Source organism: Oryx dammah, unplaced genomic scaffold (genome assembly GCF_014754425.2).
Source record: "Oryx dammah isolate SB20612 unplaced genomic scaffold, SCBI_Odam_1.1 HiC_scaffold_26, whole genome shotgun sequence".
Classification (NCBI taxonomy): domain Eukaryota; kingdom Metazoa; phylum Chordata; class Mammalia; order Artiodactyla; family Bovidae; genus Oryx; species Oryx dammah.
Window position 1 is genome coordinate 42,862,445 of NW_024070210.1, and position 22,525 is coordinate 42,884,969.

A 22,525-nucleotide genomic window follows, 5' to 3' on the forward strand; every position below is an offset into this window, starting at 1 on the left:
GTTCAACAATTACTTGTAGTTTTTTCAGCTGTATCATTTGATTGCCAGAAACTGTTAGTGATACCTACCAGTTATCACTATAACTCCCTGCCTTTAACCTCCTCAGAAGCTATTCTTTGTAAAATATAATTCCTTAAGCATGTTTGAAATTCATATAAAATTTCTAATTTAATTTTTCCTAAACATTTTGTAGCTTTCACCTATCATTTGTATGTGGGTCATCACTGATTTCATTAAGAAGTAGTAGTTGAATTGCTTCTGACAGTGGGCTAGGTACTATGTAAAAAGAAGTGAAGAAATCCAATCTTTTGATTTTAGGAACTCATAATGTAAGATAAATAGTACTGCTGTAGAGACATATTCATTTATAGGTCAAATGGCTAATAAAAAAAGGTCAAGATTCCCAAGAATTATATGAAAGGAACTTTTAAACTTTGATTTTGCTGCTTTCCAACAGCAAGGCTATCTTTCTTTATTTTTGTTTACCCATTTTATATTGAAAAAATACAATTAAATTCTGTTAACACAGCTTCAGTAATCAACTAATGTTTGCTGTGGTTTTTATCTGCACCTCCTCTTTCTTCAATCAAATTCTGGACGACATATCATGTTACCGCTAAATATTTTAGTATGCATCCCAAAGAAAGGAACCTTTTTCTTAATAACTACCGTGCTGTTTTCCTACCTCACAAAATTAACACTAACTCCCTGATATAAATTAAAGCCCAGTCTATATTTATATTTACCTGCTTGTCTCATAATGATTTCTTAGAGTTGATTGGTTTGAATCAGTATCCAAACAAGGTCCACTCATGGTCTTTTGGTTGCAGTGTGTCTTAAGTCTCTATAGCATCCTGTACTTGAGTCTCCTCATTTTTCATTTCTTGCATTTGGCTTTTTAATACTAGATCAGTTCTATAAAATGAACCACATTCTGGATTTATCTGATTACTTCCTCCTTGTGTCACTTAATTTGTTCCTCCGTCTCCTGTATTTCCTGTAGGCTGGAAGTTCAACCTAAGAGCTCAGTTAGATTCAGGTTCAGTTTTTTTTTTTTTTGACAAGAATGCTTTATAGGTGATACTGTGTGCTTTATATCATATTAGGAGGCACATAATACACATTTCTTTTTTTTACTTTTAGTGATGCAGAAATAGATCTATAAATTCTTGTGGGTCCTTAGTTTTCCCATCTGCAAAATAAGTTAGTACTTTAGAGCAGGGGTCCACAGCCTCTGGGATCTAATGCCTGATGATCTGAGTGGAGGCTGATGTAATAATGATAGAAATGAAGTACACAATAAATGTAATGCACTTGAATCATCCTGAAACCATCCATACCCCCACCCTGGTCCATGGAAAAATTGTCTTCCGTGAAACCAGTCCCTGGTGCCAAAAAAGTTGGGGACTACTGCCTTAGAGAATTATCCCATTTTATCTTGGTTAGGAAATACAAATTTATAAAATTTTGTATTAATTCATTTTCCTTTAAGTCTATACTGGAGGATGCCTAAGGGAATGGAATTTTTATTTCACTATAAGAAGTGCTGTCTTGTTAAGTTAAAGACTAAGTTTCTCTAATAATTTGTGCTTTGAAATGATATTTCACCTTTAACGGGAGAAAAATTTGAGGAAATGATGTATGAATGTGATGTTACTAGTTGTTTTAGCTGTTGTCAGAGTAGTCTAATAATGCCATTACTGTTCGTCTGTATTTTTATAAAATGCCAGTACCCTGCACATTGCATTTCCTAGAAGGCTTTCAGTTTCAAAGTATTAAAGTTGGACTTTTTCTTTCTGTAAAAATTTTTGTTTCTATTAAAGTTTAAACTTTTTTTCCCCTATGAAATAGATAAATGGTGAAAAGAGTGAAAAAAATGAGACTACAGAGAAAGGTAAGTGTGTTCAGAAAGAGGGAGTTTTTAGGTTATTATTGAGATCTTTTGATCTCAGATTTTACACAGTGAGATCTTAGCATTTCACTTCATCTATATGTGAGTTTCTATCATTTTTCCTAACTTCTACAATAGTACTGAAAATGCACTATCGTCTATACTTAGATATCATAGGGAATATTTTTGGTAATATACATTTGAAAACATCAGAATTACAGTTGGTACTTGTCATTTTTTTTCCCCCAAGATGTACCTTAGCATAGTGGTTAAGAGCCCGGAGTCTCAGAAGTCAGACTTCTCAGGTTTGAGTACACTCTTGAGTTTCACTTTGAGCTTATTACTTCGCCTTTCTACTTCAGTCCCCTGCTCCTCCCCTCCCCGGCCCATAGGATGGGGATAATAATTGCATCTATTTCTTAGGGTTATTGTAAGGAGTGACTGAGTTAATATATGTGATACTCTTAGAACACAGTAAGTGTCATATAAGTAACTGTTAGTACTTATGACTCTGAGTGGTAGACTTAATTATTCAAAGCCTTTTTCATTCCCCTCAAAAAAATTCTGAACCAGTAATTTGGATGTTAACCATAGGTGGTGTTGACGTGCCAGGAACAAGGGTGTGACCTAAACAATAAGACTTAGGCAGTTACCTAAGTTTTCCTCTCTCAGAAAAGATTTAACTTCAACAGTGATTGTTTATAACACTAAAATTATCTATTTAAAATATTGCCATACAACAGTTAAAAGAGTAAAACTGAGTGTAGTGAGGTACCTTCCTGAAAGCTGTTACCAGTTCATTCTAAGATTAGTTTTTATCCATATGTTCTTTTGTATCTCACCCTGCTTAGATTTAACCCTTCTTGGTGGTTTGTTTTCACTCTTTAGACTGTTTTGATGTCAAAGTGATCTTGGTGGTTAGAAAAGGAAGTAAGATGGTTATTAGCAACTGGGAATTTTAGCTTTGGAGGTAGTGTGACTATGTTCTTCACACAGGTGAAATAGTTCTGTACATATTCAAGCCTCCTGGTAGTACTTTTTAATCTTCACTTCAGGTGGTAGAACCTGGAAGGAAGATAGCAACATAGGGATTATTTATTTTGGCTAAATTTTAAAGGGCTCAATATTAAATATTTTATGCTTGAGGAGCCCTGTGGTCCTTGCATGAAAGCAGCTATAGACAATATGTAAACAAATGAGTGTAGCTGTGTTCCAGTAAAAACAGGTGACCATGGTTAACCAACCCCAGATGTGGGACACAGATAACAAACTTTTGGCTTATTATTCTAGGAAATCTACAAGGTTTTCAGATAGCCCCCAAAAGACCCCAAGGAGACTTTTAAAAAATTTAGAACCTTTCAAGAACTTTTGATCCATAAATTTTTTTTTCTGGTTGACATTTCTCAAATGACTTAATTTTTTAAACTAGAATATTTTCATGAGACATATTATTAATATTTTATACAGCAACAGAGCCAACACCAAATGTAGTTGTAATATCACCAGCAAGTTTTGGTATTTAAGTCTTTATAATCAAAGCTTTGAACTAGTTTCTTGATAAATGCCAAAAGCAAATTGTGTACAAAGTTAGTTTAAAAGGTAATAAATAATGTGATGGGACAGCAAGTATACGACACTTCCAGGAAAAACTATGCTTGCCGTGTGGTCAGTGATATGATAGCACGTGGAACTGGGTGCTTCTTGTCACTTATATTGTCTCTGTCAATTCCAAGGAGCAATCACAGCAAAGGAGCTATACACAATGATGATGGATAAAAACATCAGCTTGATTATAATGGATGCTCGGAGAATGCAGGATTATCTGGATTCCCATATTTCAGATTCTCTCAGTGTTCCTGAAGAAGCCATCAGTCCAGGGTGAGTCGTTGTATATTTAGATAAAATGGTAAACTGTGGACAGTAGTAAATGTTGCAGCTTAGCACCCATGCTAAACGTGGCAGTCTTTTCTTTTCCTGTGGTCCTTTCCATTCTTTGTTCCTCAGTGGCACACCTTACCCTTTCTGTAGGGTAGTGTAAAAGACATTCCGGTTTGGCTATTTTCCCTGTCTGTGGCATTTGGAGCCTTATTGGAAGAGGAATGAAACTGCTTTTGTATGTCTTCTTTACCCAGATGTTTGTTGAGTAGTTGCTCCTGTTTTTTATTTTTGAGCTTGTGAATCATATCTACAAAACTGACTAAAATCATAAACTAGTTGAATTGTTTTCTATTTTTAAGTTCCCCATACTATTACCTGTGGTAAGAGAGTATATAAATACTTTCTTGAAGAAGTAACAGGTTAGCTAAGTGATTAATAAAAAAATATGGGTTATAAAATCAGGCTGTGTTCAGACTGTGTAATTCTGTCACTTATTAGCCTCATTACTTCTAACTAGTAATCTAACCTCTCTAAGCCCATGTTTCCATCTGTGAAACTGGGATAATAATAGAACCTATCTGAGAAGGTCTGAGAAGTTTAACTGACAGATTTTACATAAACATACATTTAGCACAGTGCCTGGCACTAGTAAGGACCTACTAATCTCTTTCTTTGTTAGCCTGTTAAAGTTACTTGCATGAATATACTGTATATTAGAAACTATTATTATAATAGTGACAGAGCTAAAACTCCAGTTCCATGGCTATTTTCATTATTATGAGTGTTATAAAAATTATATAACTTATCTAGGTCTTAGTTTATGGTACTGGATTAGTTAAAATCTATGGTGTAACTTAAGGAATCTTGAAACATTTTTAAAGTTAGGTAATAAAATTTGCACAGTTTCTAGCACATTGCAGAGGCTTATAATTGCTCAACCTGAAGAATAGAGTGCTTTGCAAATATGCTATTTAAAAATGAGATTAGAAAGAAAGACAAAGTGGGGGGAGAAAAAAATTTTTTTAATAAGAATTTTTAAAAAAGGAAAAAAATGAGATTAGAGTGCATAGTCTAATCAAGTAGGTATGAATATTTTTTCTAGGATTTTAAAAGACAGAGTTATGATTAATCTTCAATGGTCTTACCTATACTAACAGAATGCTGCTGGCTTTTGTTGACTTTAACTGTTTCCCAAAATGCGAGAATTTGACTAATGTGAAACTCAAGGTGAGTTTAGATTCAAGACTAAAGATCAATGAATTGCATACCAAGAAAATGATTACCTTTTAATTTCTGTTTCAGTCCTTCTGAATTAGTTAAAAGATGTTTCAGTTTGGTGCTAGCTTTCCTTTTTAGTATTTGTTAATATCCCCTTCTTGCCAGAGAGCAGGCCTCAGAGTTCTCTACAGGTAACAATATCTTTAGTCCAGTCAGTTTTCAAAAACTGAATGCATCCATTTAGCTAGTGTCTGGACCAAGAAACAGAACATTACCATCATTCTAGTAGGCCCCCCTTATGCTACCTCTCTGTGGCTACCCATATCCCCCATCCACCCAAGGGAAGCACCAGCAGATTTGTTTTTGTAGTTTATATAAATGGAATTGTACAATCTAAAGTCTTTAATGTCTGGCTTCTTATACTTGACCTTATGTTTGTGAGTCATGTATATTATTGTGTGAGGTTGTAATTTGTTTATCCTCATTGCTATTTGGTGATCTATTATGTGAACATAGCATAATTCACTGATCTGTTTTATTTACTTTTAGGATTATCCTTTATTTATTGGATATGATGCTGTTTTTTCATGCATATAGGAACATACACTTTCCTGTTAAAAACAATTCAAGTAAAGGTTCACTTTCAATTAAACAGTTAAAACATTACACAGTAGACAAAGGAGAGCAGAGTTGTAGCAGCTTGTGAAGGGGGTATGTGAAAGACTGAAGTTTGAGGAGTACTGACTGATTTTATTGTTTTCTAAACTAGAGTTCTGAAGAATACTAATGAGTTTTTAGACAAAGTGTATTTAGGCAAATATATCCTTAGAGTCAGAAATTGTCCTTAAGAATATCCTGTTTCAGTTTTCCTCCTCCTTTGTTGACCAAGCATCCTTTTAATCTCTAATCTGTGTATATCAAGTAGGATTTAACTGTAAAACAGTATTTTGTATTTCTTTTTTTCCCCTTCCTAGAAAATATGGTAACCAACATTATAATATAGGAACAGGATTTTTTTCTCTTAAATTATCTAAACCATTTAGTTGTACTTAGAATACATGTTTCTACCCAGTTTGCCAGCATCACCAGTTAAATACTGAAATGCCTAGGTGCTTTGCTAGGAATAATGTGGAGTTCCTTACCTGGAGGTGCAAATCTGTATTATTCATTCCATCATTTCAGCAGATATTTACTGAGCACTCATGATGGGCTGAGTGACTGTGGTTCTAAGAGCTGGGGCTAAATCACTGAACAGACAGAAATCTTTGCTTTGTGGAGCTTATATTTTAACAGGATAGGTGAGACAGACACTAAACCTTAAAATGTACATCTGCCACTGATAAGCGCTATGGAGATGACTGTGTTCAGTGTGTATGTTGGGCTGAGTATTAAACATTTTAATCCATGAAGGTTTCATGGAGAAGCTATGCCTCAGCTAACCTTGAGATAAGAGAAATGAGTGTTGCACTTACCTGAGGAAAGAGAGTTCCAGACAGAGGGGACAGCAGAAGCAGAGGTGCTTAGGCAGGAGCATGCCTGCATAAACCAGGAATCACAAGGCAGTGCCAAGGGTGCAATGGAGTTGAGGGGAATAAGTTAGTTAAGCAGTGATAAGGATGTTCAGGTAATAGGATTGGAGGTAGGAGCTATCATTGGGGCTCTTTAGGTAAGAATTTAAGCTTTTGTGTGAGCGAAGGAGGAAGGGAAGAACATGCTTTAGTGTAGACTTGGTATTATTCCCAGGTGACGATGTAGTAGGCAGCACAGCAAAACAGTTAAGAGTGTACATATGAGCTAGCGGCAACTATAACCTTGGATACTAACCCCTTTGTGCCTCAGTTTCCCCATCTATAAGGATAATAATGCCTATTTCATAGGAGTATAGTGAGGATCTAGTGAGAGTCGATGAGAATAAAACCTTTAGAATAGTACCTGGCACATGGTAAATGCTGTATGTGTTTGTTAAATAAGCATTTTGGTATTTGGTTACTTATTAATCATCTGTATAGGTATAAGAGAACTGAAATATAAAAGTGTTACCCCCTCTCCCCCATTATTTGTATTTGACTGAGATGTAGTCAGATGAGTTCCTATGTTTTCATTTTTTGCCTCCTACCTCTTTTTTTAAATATTAAGGGTCAAATGAGTCTGTTTCTTTCAGCCTCTAATAATTACTAAAATATGTTTTAATATTATGCATCAGTGAAGGTGTTAAACATTTTAGGCTATTCTTAACATATAGTCTGACCTTAGAAAGGAAACTTTGCTATGATATGAGGAGTTCCCTGGCGGTCCAGTGGTTAGGACTCTGCTTTTATTGCCAAGGGCTCTGGGTTCAGTCCCTGGCTGGGGAATTAAAATCCCAGAAGCCCCATGACATGGCCAAAAAAAAAGAAAAAACGTTCGCTATGGTATGATAAAGACTGTAGAACAAAACTTGGTGTCTTATAATAGTAGATTAGGACCTCTCGTCTACTTTTGCCCCAATACAAATGTTAATACATTTCAGAGTCACTGCTAGTTGGATTGAAGCAAACCTCCCAGATGATTCTAAAGACACATGGAAGAAGAGGGGGAATGTGGATTATGTGGTCCTTCTTGACTGGTTTAGTTCTGCAAAAGATTTACAACTTGGGACAACTCTACGGAGTCTGAAAGATGCACTTTTCAAGGTTAGCAAGTTTCCTTGTTAGTTTTCTGTAATTGCAAGCCTTCTCTGGTTGTTAGAAAGGTATGTTGACTAGTTGATTATCTTAAGGACATGAAGATCCATCATGCTTTGGTTGTAGACTTTTTAAAAATTCAGATTTAAAAGACTAGTTTTGAATAACCCAATAATATTAAAATTATCTTAATAGTAGGATAATTAGAACTTTCAGAAATGTAAATTATTTGGAAAATGATGTTTTTGTTATGAAACATAAAGGAAGAAATCATTAAGGAAAAAAGACTGATACAACAATAAAATAAAAACTTAGGTGTGAAAAAATGTACAGATTTGAAGGCAGAAGGTAAAAATATTTGTAACAGATATGGCACTGATTTAGAACACCTAAAATCTGCACAGAGTTTTTGCAAATAAATAAGATTACTTAAGATAAAATGTTGAAGTAAGTAGTAGAAACAGATAGACATAAACAGAAGATATGAAAGTGACAAAAATAAAAATATCAACGTGACTAGTAATCAGAAATGCAAATTCAAACAGTTAATGTCACTGTTGTGATCAGATTAACAAGGATAAAAGTAATACTCGGTTTAATATGTTAAATTATTAAATAGCACTAAACGCTGGTAAGCATGTGGTAAGAATAAAACTCAGTGTGCTGGTAGGAGGGTCAGTTGATGGAACATTGTCCTCCAGAAGAGCAGTCTTAAAAGCCTTGAAACAATCATGCTTCAAAGTAGGAAACTGCAGAATATACCCAGGTATAGGCTGATATATGAAACTGCCAGTATTCACCTACTTTTCAGTAAAAAAGTGACAGTTTCATAAAGGTAAGCCTAAGGTACCTGTAAGGTTTAGTGTATGAAAAAGATGACATAACAGATCAGTGAGGAAAAGATGGATTGAAATAACTGGTTTGAGGAGAGCTGGCTAGCCAATAAAGTAAAAGAAAGAGGATCTCTGCCTTATTTCTTAGACCACACTAGATTCCAAATGGGTAAAAGACATAAATATGTTGATTGAAACAATGAACTACCAGGAAAAACCATTGATAAATGTTTTTATTACCTTGATGCTGAACCAAAGAGGCTCATATATTTGACTGTACTGAAAATACCACAAATAAAAAGTCAGGGAAAATATTTGTAACAAGACAAAAACCTATTTTCCTTAATACTTAGAGTACATTCACTGTTCACTAAGAAAAATAGCAATCTGTAGAAAACTGGGTGAAAGATGAGATTAAGGTAAGCCATAGACTATAAAGGGTTAATAAATGTATTAAAAGATGTTAAACTTCACATATAAATGCTAATACAACTCATTTTATGTCCACCAGTTTGGTAAAAATTATAAAGACTTACAGTGGGCATTCTCATACACTGATGGTAAATGTGTAAACTGACATTGTCTTTTGAAGGGCAGTTTGATGGCATCTTTTAAGCCAACGGTTTTAGGAAATTATTGTACAGAAATACACAAACATATTTTTAAAAGTTCATTTCAGAGATGAGCAATATGTATTAAAAGCCTTAAAATGTTCTTGGCCTACCCTCTCTACTTCTGGGAACTTTTCCTAATGGAGTCAATTAGGTATGTGTATAGGATCTTTATTGGAGAAGGAAATGGCAACCCACTCCAGTGTTCTTGCCTGGAGAATTCCAGGGACAGGGGAGCCTGGTGGGCTGCCTGCCATCTATGGGGTTGCACAGAGTCGGACACGACTGAAGTAACTTAGCATAGGATCTTTAGTATTTATCTCAACATTTTGTATAATTAAATAGGAAAAATAATAATTATTGAAACAGTTATTATAATCAGTAATTGTTGAGTTAGTTTTGGTGTGTGTGTGTATGTATGTGTCTGTATAAAACAGAATATTTTCTGGTCATTACAGATGATGATATAGCTCTTTATGGGTAACAGATGATCGTATAAAAGAAAAGCAGCATAAGTTTCATTATTTTATTTAAAAAATGAAAAGTATATGTAGAAAACAGTAAGAATAAACTAACATGTTATTTCTGGATGATGAGGTTATATTTTTATCATATGTTGTGTTCCTATTTTTCTTCTAAGATCATGGATTACTTGTGTGATTTTAAAAACCTGATCTATCCATTTGTTTCATTAAATGCTGAATTTTGAATTCAGCTGTCTCTCTTTTTTTTATAATCATTTACAAGAACTGGATCTTTTAAGAACAGTTTAATATTCAGGTTTGTTGTGTTTTTAGCTGTCAAGAGACTGTTGCCATATTATTAAACATACTATTTCCTTATTTTATAGTGGGAAAGTAAAGCTGTCCTGCGCAATGAACCTTTGGTTTTAGAAGGAGGCTATGAAAACTGGCTCCTTTGTTATCCACAGTATACAACAAATGCTAAAGTTACACCACCCCCACGAGGCAAGAATGAAGAGGTGTCTGTCTCATGTATGTATGTGAAATTTTTTGTTTAAAATTGCTTTGGTAAAATTTTAAATTTTTTCTGTTCTCAGGGTAGTGTTCTTGGTTGTATGTGCATTTGTCCTGTTAGATAGCAGTTTGCTTTTAGGCATAAAAAATACAATATGTCCACAGTCTGAAAGTTAATGTTTATCAATTCATTAAGACTGTTGTGGTTGTCACTGCTTATTTCATGTTTAACTATGACATAGAACATGCATGAGACATGAAGTACTGTTTATGGGGTTTGCTCTTCTTTCAAGAATATTTTTATCTTTTGGGGATTTTAGTGGACTTCACTTACCCTTCACTGGAAGAATCAGTTCCTTCTAAACCTACTGCCCAGATGATACCTCCTGTAGACATCAGTGAAAATACAGACTTGATAAACAGTCAAGATGAGAGAATGGGACCACTGAATATATCAGCTCCAGTTGAACCAATTGCTGCTTCTAAATCTGATGTTTCACCCATAATTCAGCCAGTGCCTATTTTAAAGAATATTCCACAGGTATGTTTTAACTTTATTATGTCTTTTCTTTTAATATTAAGTATATATATAGAAATATGTATCTAGTGTATATATACCTTTAATATTTTAGAAAGAAAAATATTGAAAAAATCTATATTCCTCTATTTTTGGTATACTGGTACATTTTTGCCATAAAAAACTTCATTGTAATTGTCTTACTGCCACAGCAATATCAGAATAGATAATTGAAAGGATTTTAAACCTAACTGGGTCCATTTAGGATAGGCAATACTAATGGAAGACAGTATTAGCACAATGAACTTGAACAACACTTGCAGGTGTTTATTATAAATTTAATTCATAGTATTTTCCCAGATGGTTTGGCTTACAGATGATAGATATATGATGTCAGTATTTTGGTTTTGAAATAGTTCTTTAGTTTGATTTCCTTAGACTCTGACACAGGCATATTTTAACAATAATTGTTTAAAAGAGCTTACATAAAAGATGTTAAAATTAAAAAAATTATAATATCTTTCTTGTCATTAGATTTTACTTAAAGGAAGATAAACTAATTCTTTCCTGTGTATTTTCCAGTAAGATTTTTTTTTTAGCATTTTTAATTTTTTTCTCAGATATTTAAATAATATTTCATATTTGAAGTAGGAGAAGGCAATGGCAACCCACTCCAGTACTCTTGCCTGGAAAATCCCGTGGGCGGAGGAGCCTGGTAGGCTGCAGTCCATGGGGTCGCTAGGAGTAGGACACAACTGAGCAACTTCACTTTCACTTTTCACTTTCCTGCATTGGAGAAGGAAATGGCACCCCACTCCAGTGTTCTTGCCTGGAGAATCCCAGGGACGGGGGAGCCTGGTGGGCTGCCGTCTGTGGGGTTGCACAGAGTTGGACACGACTGAAGCGACTTAGCAGGAACATCTGGTTTGTGGAGCAGGCTCTGATTAGAAAATTTAGTCATTTGGGGGGGATATAAAATAAAGCAGTTCATTCCCTCATGTTTTAAGGCCTATTTTTAATATTTCTGATTAAATCTTAAGACTAATTATTTGATTAATTTTTTCTTAAAATGAAAATTTAAGAAATTTTAAAAAGAGCTTATGACATTGTACTTCCTTTCAGTTTAATCACCATGTTATTTAAATCATAATCCCTGTGTGACTTCCTGAGATATGTACAATTTATGAACTGTACCTTGATAAACATGTTTATTGTACCTTGATAAACATATTTAATACAATCAGTAATATGCCTCAGTAAATATGTACTGTTTAATAGTCAGTGGAGCACACATAAATCAAGAAGAGACGTTCTCACTGAGAGCGGGTATCATCAGGGAGGTCTTCACGGAGGAGGTAGTATTTTTATCTGGGCTTGAAGAGTGGAGTAGGATTTGAGGATGAAAGAAACAAGTGGAAAAATTTGATGACTAAAGGCACAAAGCATGTTCTGGGATTGGTAAGTAGTTCTGACAGGCTTGGGCACAGCTCTCGGAGAGAGGTGAGTGTGATGATAGATAAGATTGGAAAAGTGGACAGAAGTCATCAAGAGAGACTTTGATCTCTCTTGGAATTTTGTCCTGTAGGTGAAAGGAAATCGTTAAAGAATTTTCAACTTGAAAGTAACATGATCATAGCTATGCTTTTAAGATGAGTGGAAAATGTGGATGAAAACATTTATTTTTGATCCCTGTTCACCTTTTATTGTTAACCTCATCCTCACAGTGTTTGCTCTAACTTTATTAACAAATAAATTTAGAAAAGGGTGGGGGCAGGGAAGTTTTTTTTTTTAAGTGAAGAGGCAAAAAGAGCAGAGCAGAGGAATGATTCCTTCTTGTGGTAGTGTTTTCTAATGGGAAAAACATACAGTTCATTTTGTAGGAACACTATACAGGTTGTTACTGGCAGACATTCTCATTTTTATTTCAGTGAACATCTCAAGAAATGATGTTAGGGTCATTTTTAACAATTTTGTAGGGTTAGTATATTGTTAAATTGAGGTAATTACTCAATTTTAATTAGTATCTTATCTCTTATGTAAGTTGTTCTGAAATATTTTATTCATTCTCTCTGCAACATTTTATTTACTGTTAGGCACAGTCTCTACCCTCCTGGAGCTTATGGGCTAATAGGGAAGATTTTAAACAATTAAAGTTGTTTAATCAGAATCCCAGTAAGTACTAAGAGGGAAAAGAATAGAGTATTATGACAGCATATATCAAGAGGCTTAGCTGGTCCTTAGGGATCAGGGAAGTCTTTTCTAAGGGAGAGATATTTAAGCTAAAACTTAATGTTGTGGGCATTATCTAGCTGAACAACTAGTATAAAGGCCTGACTTGGGAAGAAGCATGGCATCTTTGAGGCATTAAAGGTGGGGGCAGGGTAAGTTTGGCTGGTGTATCAAGTAATATGAGATAAGATTGGGGAGACAGGCAGACGAGAGACCACACAGGCATGGCAAGACTTTTAGATCAAAGTCTATGTAATCTAAGTGCAGTGAGTGGTAATTGACAAGATTTCAAGTCAGTGGTCAGATTTATGTTTTAAAATGATTACTCTGGTAACAGAATGGAGAAGCAAATTTGAAATATATGAAACTCTGAGTTTTTTTATTTGAGCAATGCATAGTGGGCACACCCATGTGTTTGTTGGGGGAAGTCATGAATTCGGTTTTGGCCGTATTAGGTTTGTGATATATGTGAGATACTCATGTGAAGACACTGAGTAGGCAGTTGGGTATGTGGAAATGGACCTTTAGGGGTGCTCAGGTCTGGTTCTTTATGTTATAGAATGAAATCTTCATACACAAAACATATCAGGGTATTGAAAGTGTGGAATCAAGAGGATGTAAGTGCCAAGTGCCTTATGAGAAAGCTTGACATTAGGTCATTTACAAATGGATGTTTTGGCAGATATTGTCTCCACAGAGTGATGGTTCTTTTTATCACAACTTGATATCAAGAACTGAGGTTACTGTGTTCCTGGATTTCAACAAAAGGATGTTTTTCTCTGTATTTGTTGATACAGATTGATCGTAGTAAAAAACCAGCAATCAAATTGCCTGAAGATCATAGAATGAAATCTGAAAGTACAGATCATGAGGAACAGTCTCCTCAGAGTGAAAAAGTTGTTCCTGATCGTTCCACAAAACCGGTATTTCCCCCTCCAACTGCCATGCTAACGGACGAAGAAAAAGCTCGTATTTACGCAGAAACTGCTCTTCTAATGGAAAAAAACAGACAAGAAAAAGAACTTAGAGAAAGGCAGCAAGAGGAACAGAAAGAGAGACTGAGGAGGGAAGAACAAGAACAAAAAGACAGAAAGGAACAAGAAGCTGAAGAAAATGAAATCACAGAGAAGCAACAAAAAGCAGAACAAATGGAAAAGAAAGAAAGTGAACAGGCCAGGAAAGAAGATAAAGAAACTTCAGCAAAGAGGGGCAGAGAAATAACAGGAGTAAAAAGACAAAGTAAAAGTGAACATGAGACTACTGATGCCAAGAAATCTGTAGAAGATAGGGGGAAAATGTGTCCAACCCCAGAAGTGCAGAAGAAGTCAACAGGAGATGTGCCTCATGCCTCTGTGGCAGGAGATTCAAGTTCAGGCAAGGTAAGCAGAAACAGTACAAATTGCCAACTAAGTGTAAGAAAACGTACATAAAAAGTGACATCAGTAGCAGTCCATAAAGAGGGTAGACATTTCAATTGATTTTCTAGGAGATGATAGATTTGTACTGATCCAATTACATTTGCTTACCTGCTCTTGATTGGTTGGGACTGGAATTGCTTTTCACGTCTAGGGAATGCAACATATTTTTGCTAATTGAGATAATTAGCTGCATTCTTCATTTTTATGCTTGAGGTGTGATCATCAAAAGACTAGAGTGAAATATAATCTGATCTCACAATGGAGGAATTAGGTGCCAAATTTTTATATGATGAAGTTTGTGTCCGCTTAGAATATGGCCAGTTTATCTTTGTGTGTAATGGTTTTATTTGTCAAGTCTATGTCATTTGTTTGTTCATTCATCTGATCAAAAATTTTGGCAGTAATCCCATTAACGTTGCTTTTTCCTACCCTTGGCTATTACTCTTCATTGTTTTTCATAATTTTGGAGGAGATTTTTTTTTTCTTTTCTTTTTGGCTACCCCACACAACTTGTAGGATCTCAGTTCCCCAAGCAGGGACTGAACCTGGGCCTTGGCAATGAAAGTGCCAAATAGTAACTGCTAGACACTAGGGAGCTCCACTTTTTCTTTTATTGGGATATAGCCAGTTAGTAAACAGTGCTACGATAGTTTCAGGTGAACAGCAAAGAGATTCAGCCCTACCAGAGAAGATTTTTTTAACCTAATAATATCATGTGTGCTTTTCATGGGCTTTTTTTTTTTTTTTTTGGTCTATTGGACCATTAATAATGCCTTTTCCTTTTGAACACTAAGTGTTTTGGGCTTTTTAAAATCCTACTTTGTTCTTATTCTTTTCCTTCCAGTTTTATTGAGATACAATTGACATATAACACTGTATAAGTTTAAGATATACAATATAATGATTGTATCTCATGGAAATAAAAAATTTAAGAGTAAAAAAATAAATTGTGATAAGAACTCTTAGGATTTACTTTCTTAACAACCATCAGATGTAACATACAGCAGCATTAATCATGTTGTACCTTATATCCACTTATAACTGGAAGTTTGACTGCCTTCCTCCAAGTTCCTGTTCTACCTTCCACCTCTGATAACCACAAGTCTGATCCTTTTTCCTTTGTGTTTGTTTTTGAAGTATAAATGACTTATAATACTGTGTTCAACATAGCCATATACATTTCGAAATGATCACCATAGTAAGTCTAGTTATACTATGTCATCATACAAGGATACACAGCTATTGACTATATTCCCACAATGTATATTTCATCCATGTGACTCATTTATTTTGCAACTGAAAGTTTGTACCTCTTAATTTTCCTCATCTATTTCTTTTCCTCACCACCACCTGCCGCCCCACTCCTCACCGCTGGTGGTAACCACTTGTTTGTTCTCCCATCTGTAACTGTTTCTGTTTTGTCTTGCTCATTTGTTTTTTAGATTCTGCATGTAAGTGAAATCATATATTTGTCTTTTGAGGCTGACTAGATCCATCCATGTTGTCACAAATGAAAAAATTTCATTCTTTTTTTATGGCTAATCTTCCATTGTGTATATATACTGTACATCTTCTTTATCCATTCATCTATTTATGGGCATCTAGGTTGCTTCCATATTTGTGGCTGTTGTAAATAATGATGTAATGAACATAGGGGTACATATATCTTTTCTAATCAGTGTTTTTGTTTCTTTGGATAAATAACCAGGAGTAGAATTGCTGGATCATATGGTAGTTCTGTTTAAAATTTGTTTTCAACAATTGCCATATGGTTTTCCATAGTGACTGCACCAATTTACATTCCCATCAACAGTGTTGTACTAGGGTTCCTTTTTTTTCGCATTTGCCAACACTTGTTATATGTCATCTTTTTGATAACAGCCATTCTGATGGGTGTGAGGTGTTACCTCATTGTAGTTTTGATGCTTTTCCCTGATGACCAGTGATGTTGAGCATCTTTTCATGAGCGTATTGGCCATCTATCTTTGGAAAAATGTCTGTTCAGATCCTGTGCCCATTTTTAAATCAGATTTTTGTTTCTTTGATGTTGAGTTGTATGGGTTCTTTGTATAATTTGGACATTAACCCCTTATCAGATATATTGTTTGCAAATATCTTCTTCAGTAGGTGGCCTTTTCATTTTGTTGGTAGTTTCCTTCTCTGTGCAAAAAGCTTTTTAATTTGATGCAGTTCCATTTTTCTGTCTTTGCTTTTGTTACCTCTGCCTGAGAAGACAGATGCCAAAAATTATTACTAAGACGAATGTCAGAGTGTTCCTCCATTGTTTTCTTCTAGAAGTTTTATGGTTTCAGGTTTTACATTTAAGTCTTTAATCCATTTTGAATTTATTTTTGTGTATGTATGAGAGAATAGTCTAGATTTGATTCTTTTGCATGTAGCTGTCCAGTTTTTCCAACACCGTGTTTTAAAAATATTTGGGGTTTTTTTGTTTTACATCTTCTCTCTTGGCTTGTTTTTGTTTCGGCTGTTTCATGCAGCTTGCAGGATTTTAGTTTCCCGACCAGGGATTGAACCTGGGGCCATGGCAGTGAAAGCGTTGAATCCTAACCACTGAACCACCAGGGAACTCCAGATTTGTTTTTAAAATTAATAAAATGTCAGTGCTCTTTATATGCTGAAATTTAGAATGCCTACATATTTTGAATTATTTTGTTCAATTAAAAGAGATGTGGAAAAAATTATATGCTTGCCTAGATAGCTCAAAAGTGTGATGCATCTTTAACACCATTCATTGAAGAGGTTGACTTTTCTTCATTGTATAATCTTCCTTGTGTGGATATACCACATTTGATGGACACTGGATTGCTTCTGCTTTGGGGCTATTATGAATAATAATTCTATGAGCATTTGCATCCAAGTCTTAGTGTGGAAATAAATTTTCTTATCTTTGGAGTTGACACTTAGAAGTGAAATTGTCTTTGTGTTGTTTTTTTTAGAGAAGCCACCATCTTTATAGGCTGTGCACATACACTCCTTCCCCTTGCTGTGATAATTTTAGGACTTTAAGAACACATGTATAGTTCTTGCCAACACAAGGTTTGTGGTTCTTTGCTATGGCAACATTTAATTTAAAAATCCTTTTCCTTTTCCCTCTCTTTTTAAAACTAGTCTCGAGAGCCTTTGACAAGAGCGAGAAGTGAAGAAATGGGGAGGGTTGTACCAGGACTGCCGTCAGGCTGGGCCAAGGTAAAACTCCAAATTAGCACAGAAAGAAATTACATGGCACTGTTTTGGTTTTTAAAAAAATTATGAACTTGTTTATTCTGCATCTTCTCTAATGCAGAGTTGACTCTGTTTCTTCATTATAAAGGACATAGCTCATTTAGATTTCTCCATAGCCAATCAGGGATGCTGGCTATAATATATGAGCATCCTGGCATGTCATTTAAAAACAGTGTATCATTTTAAAACCTAAGGTTCTTTGAAAGTTTAATTATAGAAGTGATTAGCACCATTTTATTCAAACTATTTTAATCCAAAAGTAAACTTAGTAGTGGAATACTTTTGAGTTATTTGTTGTTCATTGAATGTTCATTGTTTTTTGACCTGTGCTTTTTTTCCCCGCCTAAGTTTCTTGATCCCATCACTGGAACTTTTCGTTACTATCATTCGCCTACCAACACTGTTCATATGTATCCACCGGAAATGGCTCCTTCATCTGCACCTCCTTCCACCCCTCCAACTCATAAAGCCAAGCCACAGATTCCTGCTGAGCGGGATAGGGAACCGTCTAAACTGAAGCGCTCCTACTCCTCCCCAGATATCACCCAGGCCATTCAAGAGGAAGAGAAGAGGAGGCCAACAGTAACTCCAGCAGTTAATCGGGAAAACAAGTAAGTTTATCCTAACTTCTAGAAACAGAATGATTTGCTGTATTTGAAAACTTCTAAACATACCAGTTTACTAATATCAGGGAGACAGAAAATTCTGTGGATGGCTATCCCAGCTGTTTTTGTTTACTGTAGAGAAAAAAAATAAATGGGTTAAATGTCCTTGGTTTTTCTCCCAAGTGTCACAGACTAACTGAAATGTGTCAAAAAGGATTCTGATTCGTTCACTAATTCATATGTATTAATGTAGATATAAAAGTATGCACCTTGTTACATTTTCAGACAGTGTGTGACTACAGAGATATTTTTTTATAAACTTCGTATGATCCCTAAATTTCCCTTTGAGGACTATAATTTATAGGATTGTTGCATGTCTTGTTGTAGCTCTTAAAATTCCAAACTTTTTAAAAAAAAATTCAGTAACATGGGGGCAAACTTAATGTATTAAAATAATAAGCATTATAGTGTTTATCAGCTTCTAATCCTTATTCTGTTCCCTTTTCTGCATTGCATTTCTGTTCCTCTGTTCACCAGTGGTGATGAATAGGTTCATTTAAGTTTTCCCAAAACAACATCTCATTTAGATGTATTCCTGGCTTTATCGGTTATTGAATACTCTAATGCTCCTGGCTTACGATCGATAGGTTTATGAGATAGTTTTCTAGTCTCTTTATCATTTCTGATCATTAATTTTGGGGGATTTAGGGTAGATAGAGGTGAAAATAAATGGGATTTTTTTATTTGTTAAATACACTCTTAATTGCTGAGGAATTCTAACTAGGCTGTCTTTTTGGCCTCTTCAGAATCACTTCCCCCAAAAGTAGTTAATATATTTTCCTTCTAAGAATTTACCCTGCCAGGTGGAAGCTTAACTGGAGGAGATTTTGTAAATCCTGAAAATCTATAGATTTCAGGGCTCACTATTAAAACTAGGAAGAGTTTAATTCTTTCTTGAATCATCATTCTTATTAAAGTTTGTTAATTGGACAATTTAAAAACTACAGCATATGTAGTGTGTATATTTTTAAATATATATTGAACAGAGTGCATACACTAAACAAAAACTGGTTGGAATATGTTTAATCTGTTCTCAGTATTCCTTTCAGAGGTGGAGATATACTTAGGATCAGTAATAAAAGAAAGACTTACCAATTAGGAGTTTTCTTAGTTTCCTTACAGTTCTAAAAGTTACATATATAAATCAAATACACTGCATGACAAAAGTCTTGTAGGCATTCTCTAGTTCAGTGCTGTCCAGTGGCCATGTTGATAGACATGTTCTTTATCTGTTTTGTCCAGTATGGCTAGTGGTTGCCACTGTATTTGTCCGCCCAGCTCTAGACTTCAGGTTGTAGCACCCAGATAACCTCTGCCTCCGGTGTACGCGCCGCAGTTACTGGCATTCTGGTTGAATTCAACATTTGGTAATGCTAGACTTCCTGGGATCATTTAAAAACATTTGAAAGAGCCTTCTCTATTAGAACACTCTATCTGTTCCTGAGAAACCAGAGAACCTACTGGTATTTCAGGGTATCTGTAAGAAACATGTGCTCATGTAAGAAGTTAAAGACCGTCATGGGAGGGTCACCAGTGTCACTTAGATACTAAATGTTCTCTAAGACCCAGTACCTTATGACCTAACTTAGTAACTATCTGCAGGATTACCATATACCACGGTACACAGATGCTGGAGTTTGCTGCCCTTTGAAGTATGAACCTTCATGTCAAATGCCCTGCATTTTAAGATGCCATGTGTACTTTTTCTTCCTTAGGCCAACAAGCTATCCTAAAGCTGAGATCACAAGGCTTTCTGCTTCTCAAATTCGGAACCTCAATCCTGTTTTTGGAGGATCTGGACCAGCTCTCACTGGACTTCGTAATTTAGGAAATACTTGTTACATGAACTCAATACTACAGTGCCTGTGTAATACGCCACATCTGGCTGATTATTTCAACCGCAACTGTTACCAGGATGATATTAATAGGTAAAGAAATATCATACTTTTCTGCAATATCATATAAAAAGGGTGCTCTAACCACACTTCCTTACCACCCAGCTCTAGAGATGTCAGATTAGGAAAGGACAATGTAGAGAACACTGTTCTTAAGAAAAATGTAAAGAAAGCCTTCTCTGATTGGTGAAGGACAGACAGGAAAGGAACAGTACAGGAAGGCAGAACCGCACTGTCATAAACTGGAGCCTACTGGTAAGGAATAGGAGACTGTGGAGGGCTGGTAGCCAAGAAGAAGCAACTCGGAGGGGTGTCATCAAAGTAAGATCCGGGTAAGTATTTGGTGATAAATATATGAATGAGTATTTTAGTGTAGGGTCACATATTACAGTATGTGAATAGTTTAATGTTGATATCAAGAACCTGCTATATCTTAGATTTCTATCATTTGTTTTTTGTAACTTTAATTATGTTTGCAAAGGTCAAATTTGTTGGGGCATAAAGGTGAAGTGGCAGAAGAATTTGGCATAATCATGAAAGCCCTGTGGACGGGACAGTATCGGTACATCAGTCCAAAAGACTTTAAAATCACCATTGGGAAGATCAATGACCAGTTTGCAGGATACAGCCAGCAAGATTCACAAGAACTGCTTCTGTTCCTAATGGATGGTCTCCATGAAGACCTTAATAAAGTAAGAAATTGTATTTTTCTAAGTTGCAAAGGTGCTTTAGGGTTGCTCAGTGTTGCACTCATTTTTATAGCAATTTAAAATTATAGCTGTTGATTGTTCAGTGCTAATTTATTCAAATCTAGGGAGAAGGCAATGGCACCCCACTCCAGTACTCTTGCCTGGAAAATCCCATGAGCAGAGGAGCCTGGTAGGCTGCAGTCAATGGGGTCACTAAGAGTCGGACATGACTGAGCAACTTCACTTTCACTTTTCACTTTCGTGCATGGGAGAAGGAAATGGCAACCCAATCCAGTGTTCATGCCTAGAGAATCCCAGGGACGGGTGAGCCTGGAGGGCTGCCGTCTATGGGGTTGCACAGAGTTGGACACGACTGAAGTGACTTAGCAGCAGCAGGGACTATGGCATGAAACTTTAAAATAAATACATCTGATAGGTTTCTATTTGAATGGCTGGTGTATATCTATGTGTGTGTATATGTATGTGTATATAGATATACACATACAGACACACACATATACACATATATGTGTGTGTCTGTATGTGTATGTGTTTATGAAGATAGTGTGTGTATCCATCCATGAGACTAGGACCAAAAAAATGACGTCAAGTTGTAGCCCTAACTCCCAGCTATATGTGGAATGTCTTCTCTTTTCAAAATCAGACTTTTCAGCTTTTTAAATGAAAACTTATTAAGAAATTGAAACTAATTATACTCTTTTGATAAAGTGGGTTTTGGTTTTTTGGGGATATATTTTTGATTAGCATTTTTTTGTAGCATCAGATTTTTTTTATTAGAACTCCTTTAAGAATTTCTAAATCTGCAAGATTTATATTGAATATACTTTCAATTTTATATTTAAACGTTCATTTTGAGATATTAATACAGAGTTTACATCTTATTTTCAGGCTGATAATCGGAAGAGACATAAAGAAGAAAATAATGATCATCTCGATGACTTTAAAGCTGCAGAACATGCATGGCAGAAACATAAGCAACTCAATGAATCTATCATTGTTGCACTTTTTCAGGGTCAATTCAAATCCACAGTACAGTGCCTCACCTGTCACAAAAAGTCTAGGACATTTGAGGCCTTCATGTATTTGTCTCTCCCACTAGCATCTACAAGTAAATGTACATTACAGGTAAATTAAGATTCAGAGAAATGATTTACTGAAGGAAAAAAATTTTTATATGCACATAGAGTTGTACTTTACTTGGTAATTTATTTCTGCTTTTTATCCCTGTAAACATTTTATAGGTTAAAACTCACAGAAAAATTGTTTTAAGTAGGCGTATGCAGATTAGAAGAAAATGTGCATTTTTAAAGAAATTTTCCTTTTAAAAAATATTTTCCTATTAAATATTATTTTAGAGTTGATAATGTTTTTCAAAGTCTGTATTGATGTTTTAGAAGTTAATTTGGGAAACTGTATGTTGACTTTAATTCAGGTACACTTTTTATAAGAAATTGCTTTACATAAGGTATCAAATATCCTATTTTGCACACAACGGCAGTGTGATTTAGAGAGCTTGTTGACACTTTTAGTGTTAGCCTCTTGTTAGTCAGAACGTCCTGAGCCACCAGGTAGAAGTTGCCCCCTGATGGTCTCAGGACATGCAGATGTCTTCCCTCCTCCATGGGCACAGCACCATCACTCTCACACTTTGTCCCTATCACCTCCTCCCATCTGCTTCCTCAGTAGATCATAACTCTGGAGGTGGGCGGGGGGTTTGGGATGGGGGAGCAGGAGCTGCTTTGTAAATAGTTTATTCCTCATGCCTGACAAAGTAACT

General features: G+C 35.4%; 1 protein-coding gene across 4 annotated transcripts in view; it reads left to right on the forward strand.

Annotated features, from left to right (window-relative positions):
• Nucleotides 1–22,525, forward strand: part of USP8 (ubiquitin specific peptidase 8) — a 49,572-nt gene that overhangs the window by 23,739 nt on the left and 3,308 nt on the right. For all 4 annotated transcript variants that reach the window (XM_040226501.1, XM_040226502.1, XM_040226503.1 and 1 more), the window contains 11 exons: nucleotides 1,852–1,894; nucleotides 3,625–3,769; nucleotides 7,497–7,659; nucleotides 9,945–10,089; nucleotides 10,392–10,612; nucleotides 13,615–14,196; nucleotides 17,365–17,442; nucleotides 17,827–18,089; nucleotides 19,859–20,071; nucleotides 20,520–20,730; nucleotides 21,637–21,873. In XM_040226501.1, the coding sequence (XP_040082435.1) occupies nucleotides 1,852–1,894; nucleotides 3,625–3,769; nucleotides 7,497–7,659; nucleotides 9,945–10,089; nucleotides 10,392–10,612; nucleotides 13,615–14,196; nucleotides 17,365–17,442; nucleotides 17,827–18,089; nucleotides 19,859–20,071; nucleotides 20,520–20,730; nucleotides 21,637–21,873 (2,301 nt within the window). The remainder of the gene's footprint in view (nucleotides 1–1,851; nucleotides 1,895–3,624; nucleotides 3,770–7,496; nucleotides 7,660–9,944; nucleotides 10,090–10,391; nucleotides 10,613–13,614; nucleotides 14,197–17,364; nucleotides 17,443–17,826; nucleotides 18,090–19,858; nucleotides 20,072–20,519; nucleotides 20,731–21,636; nucleotides 21,874–22,525) is intronic.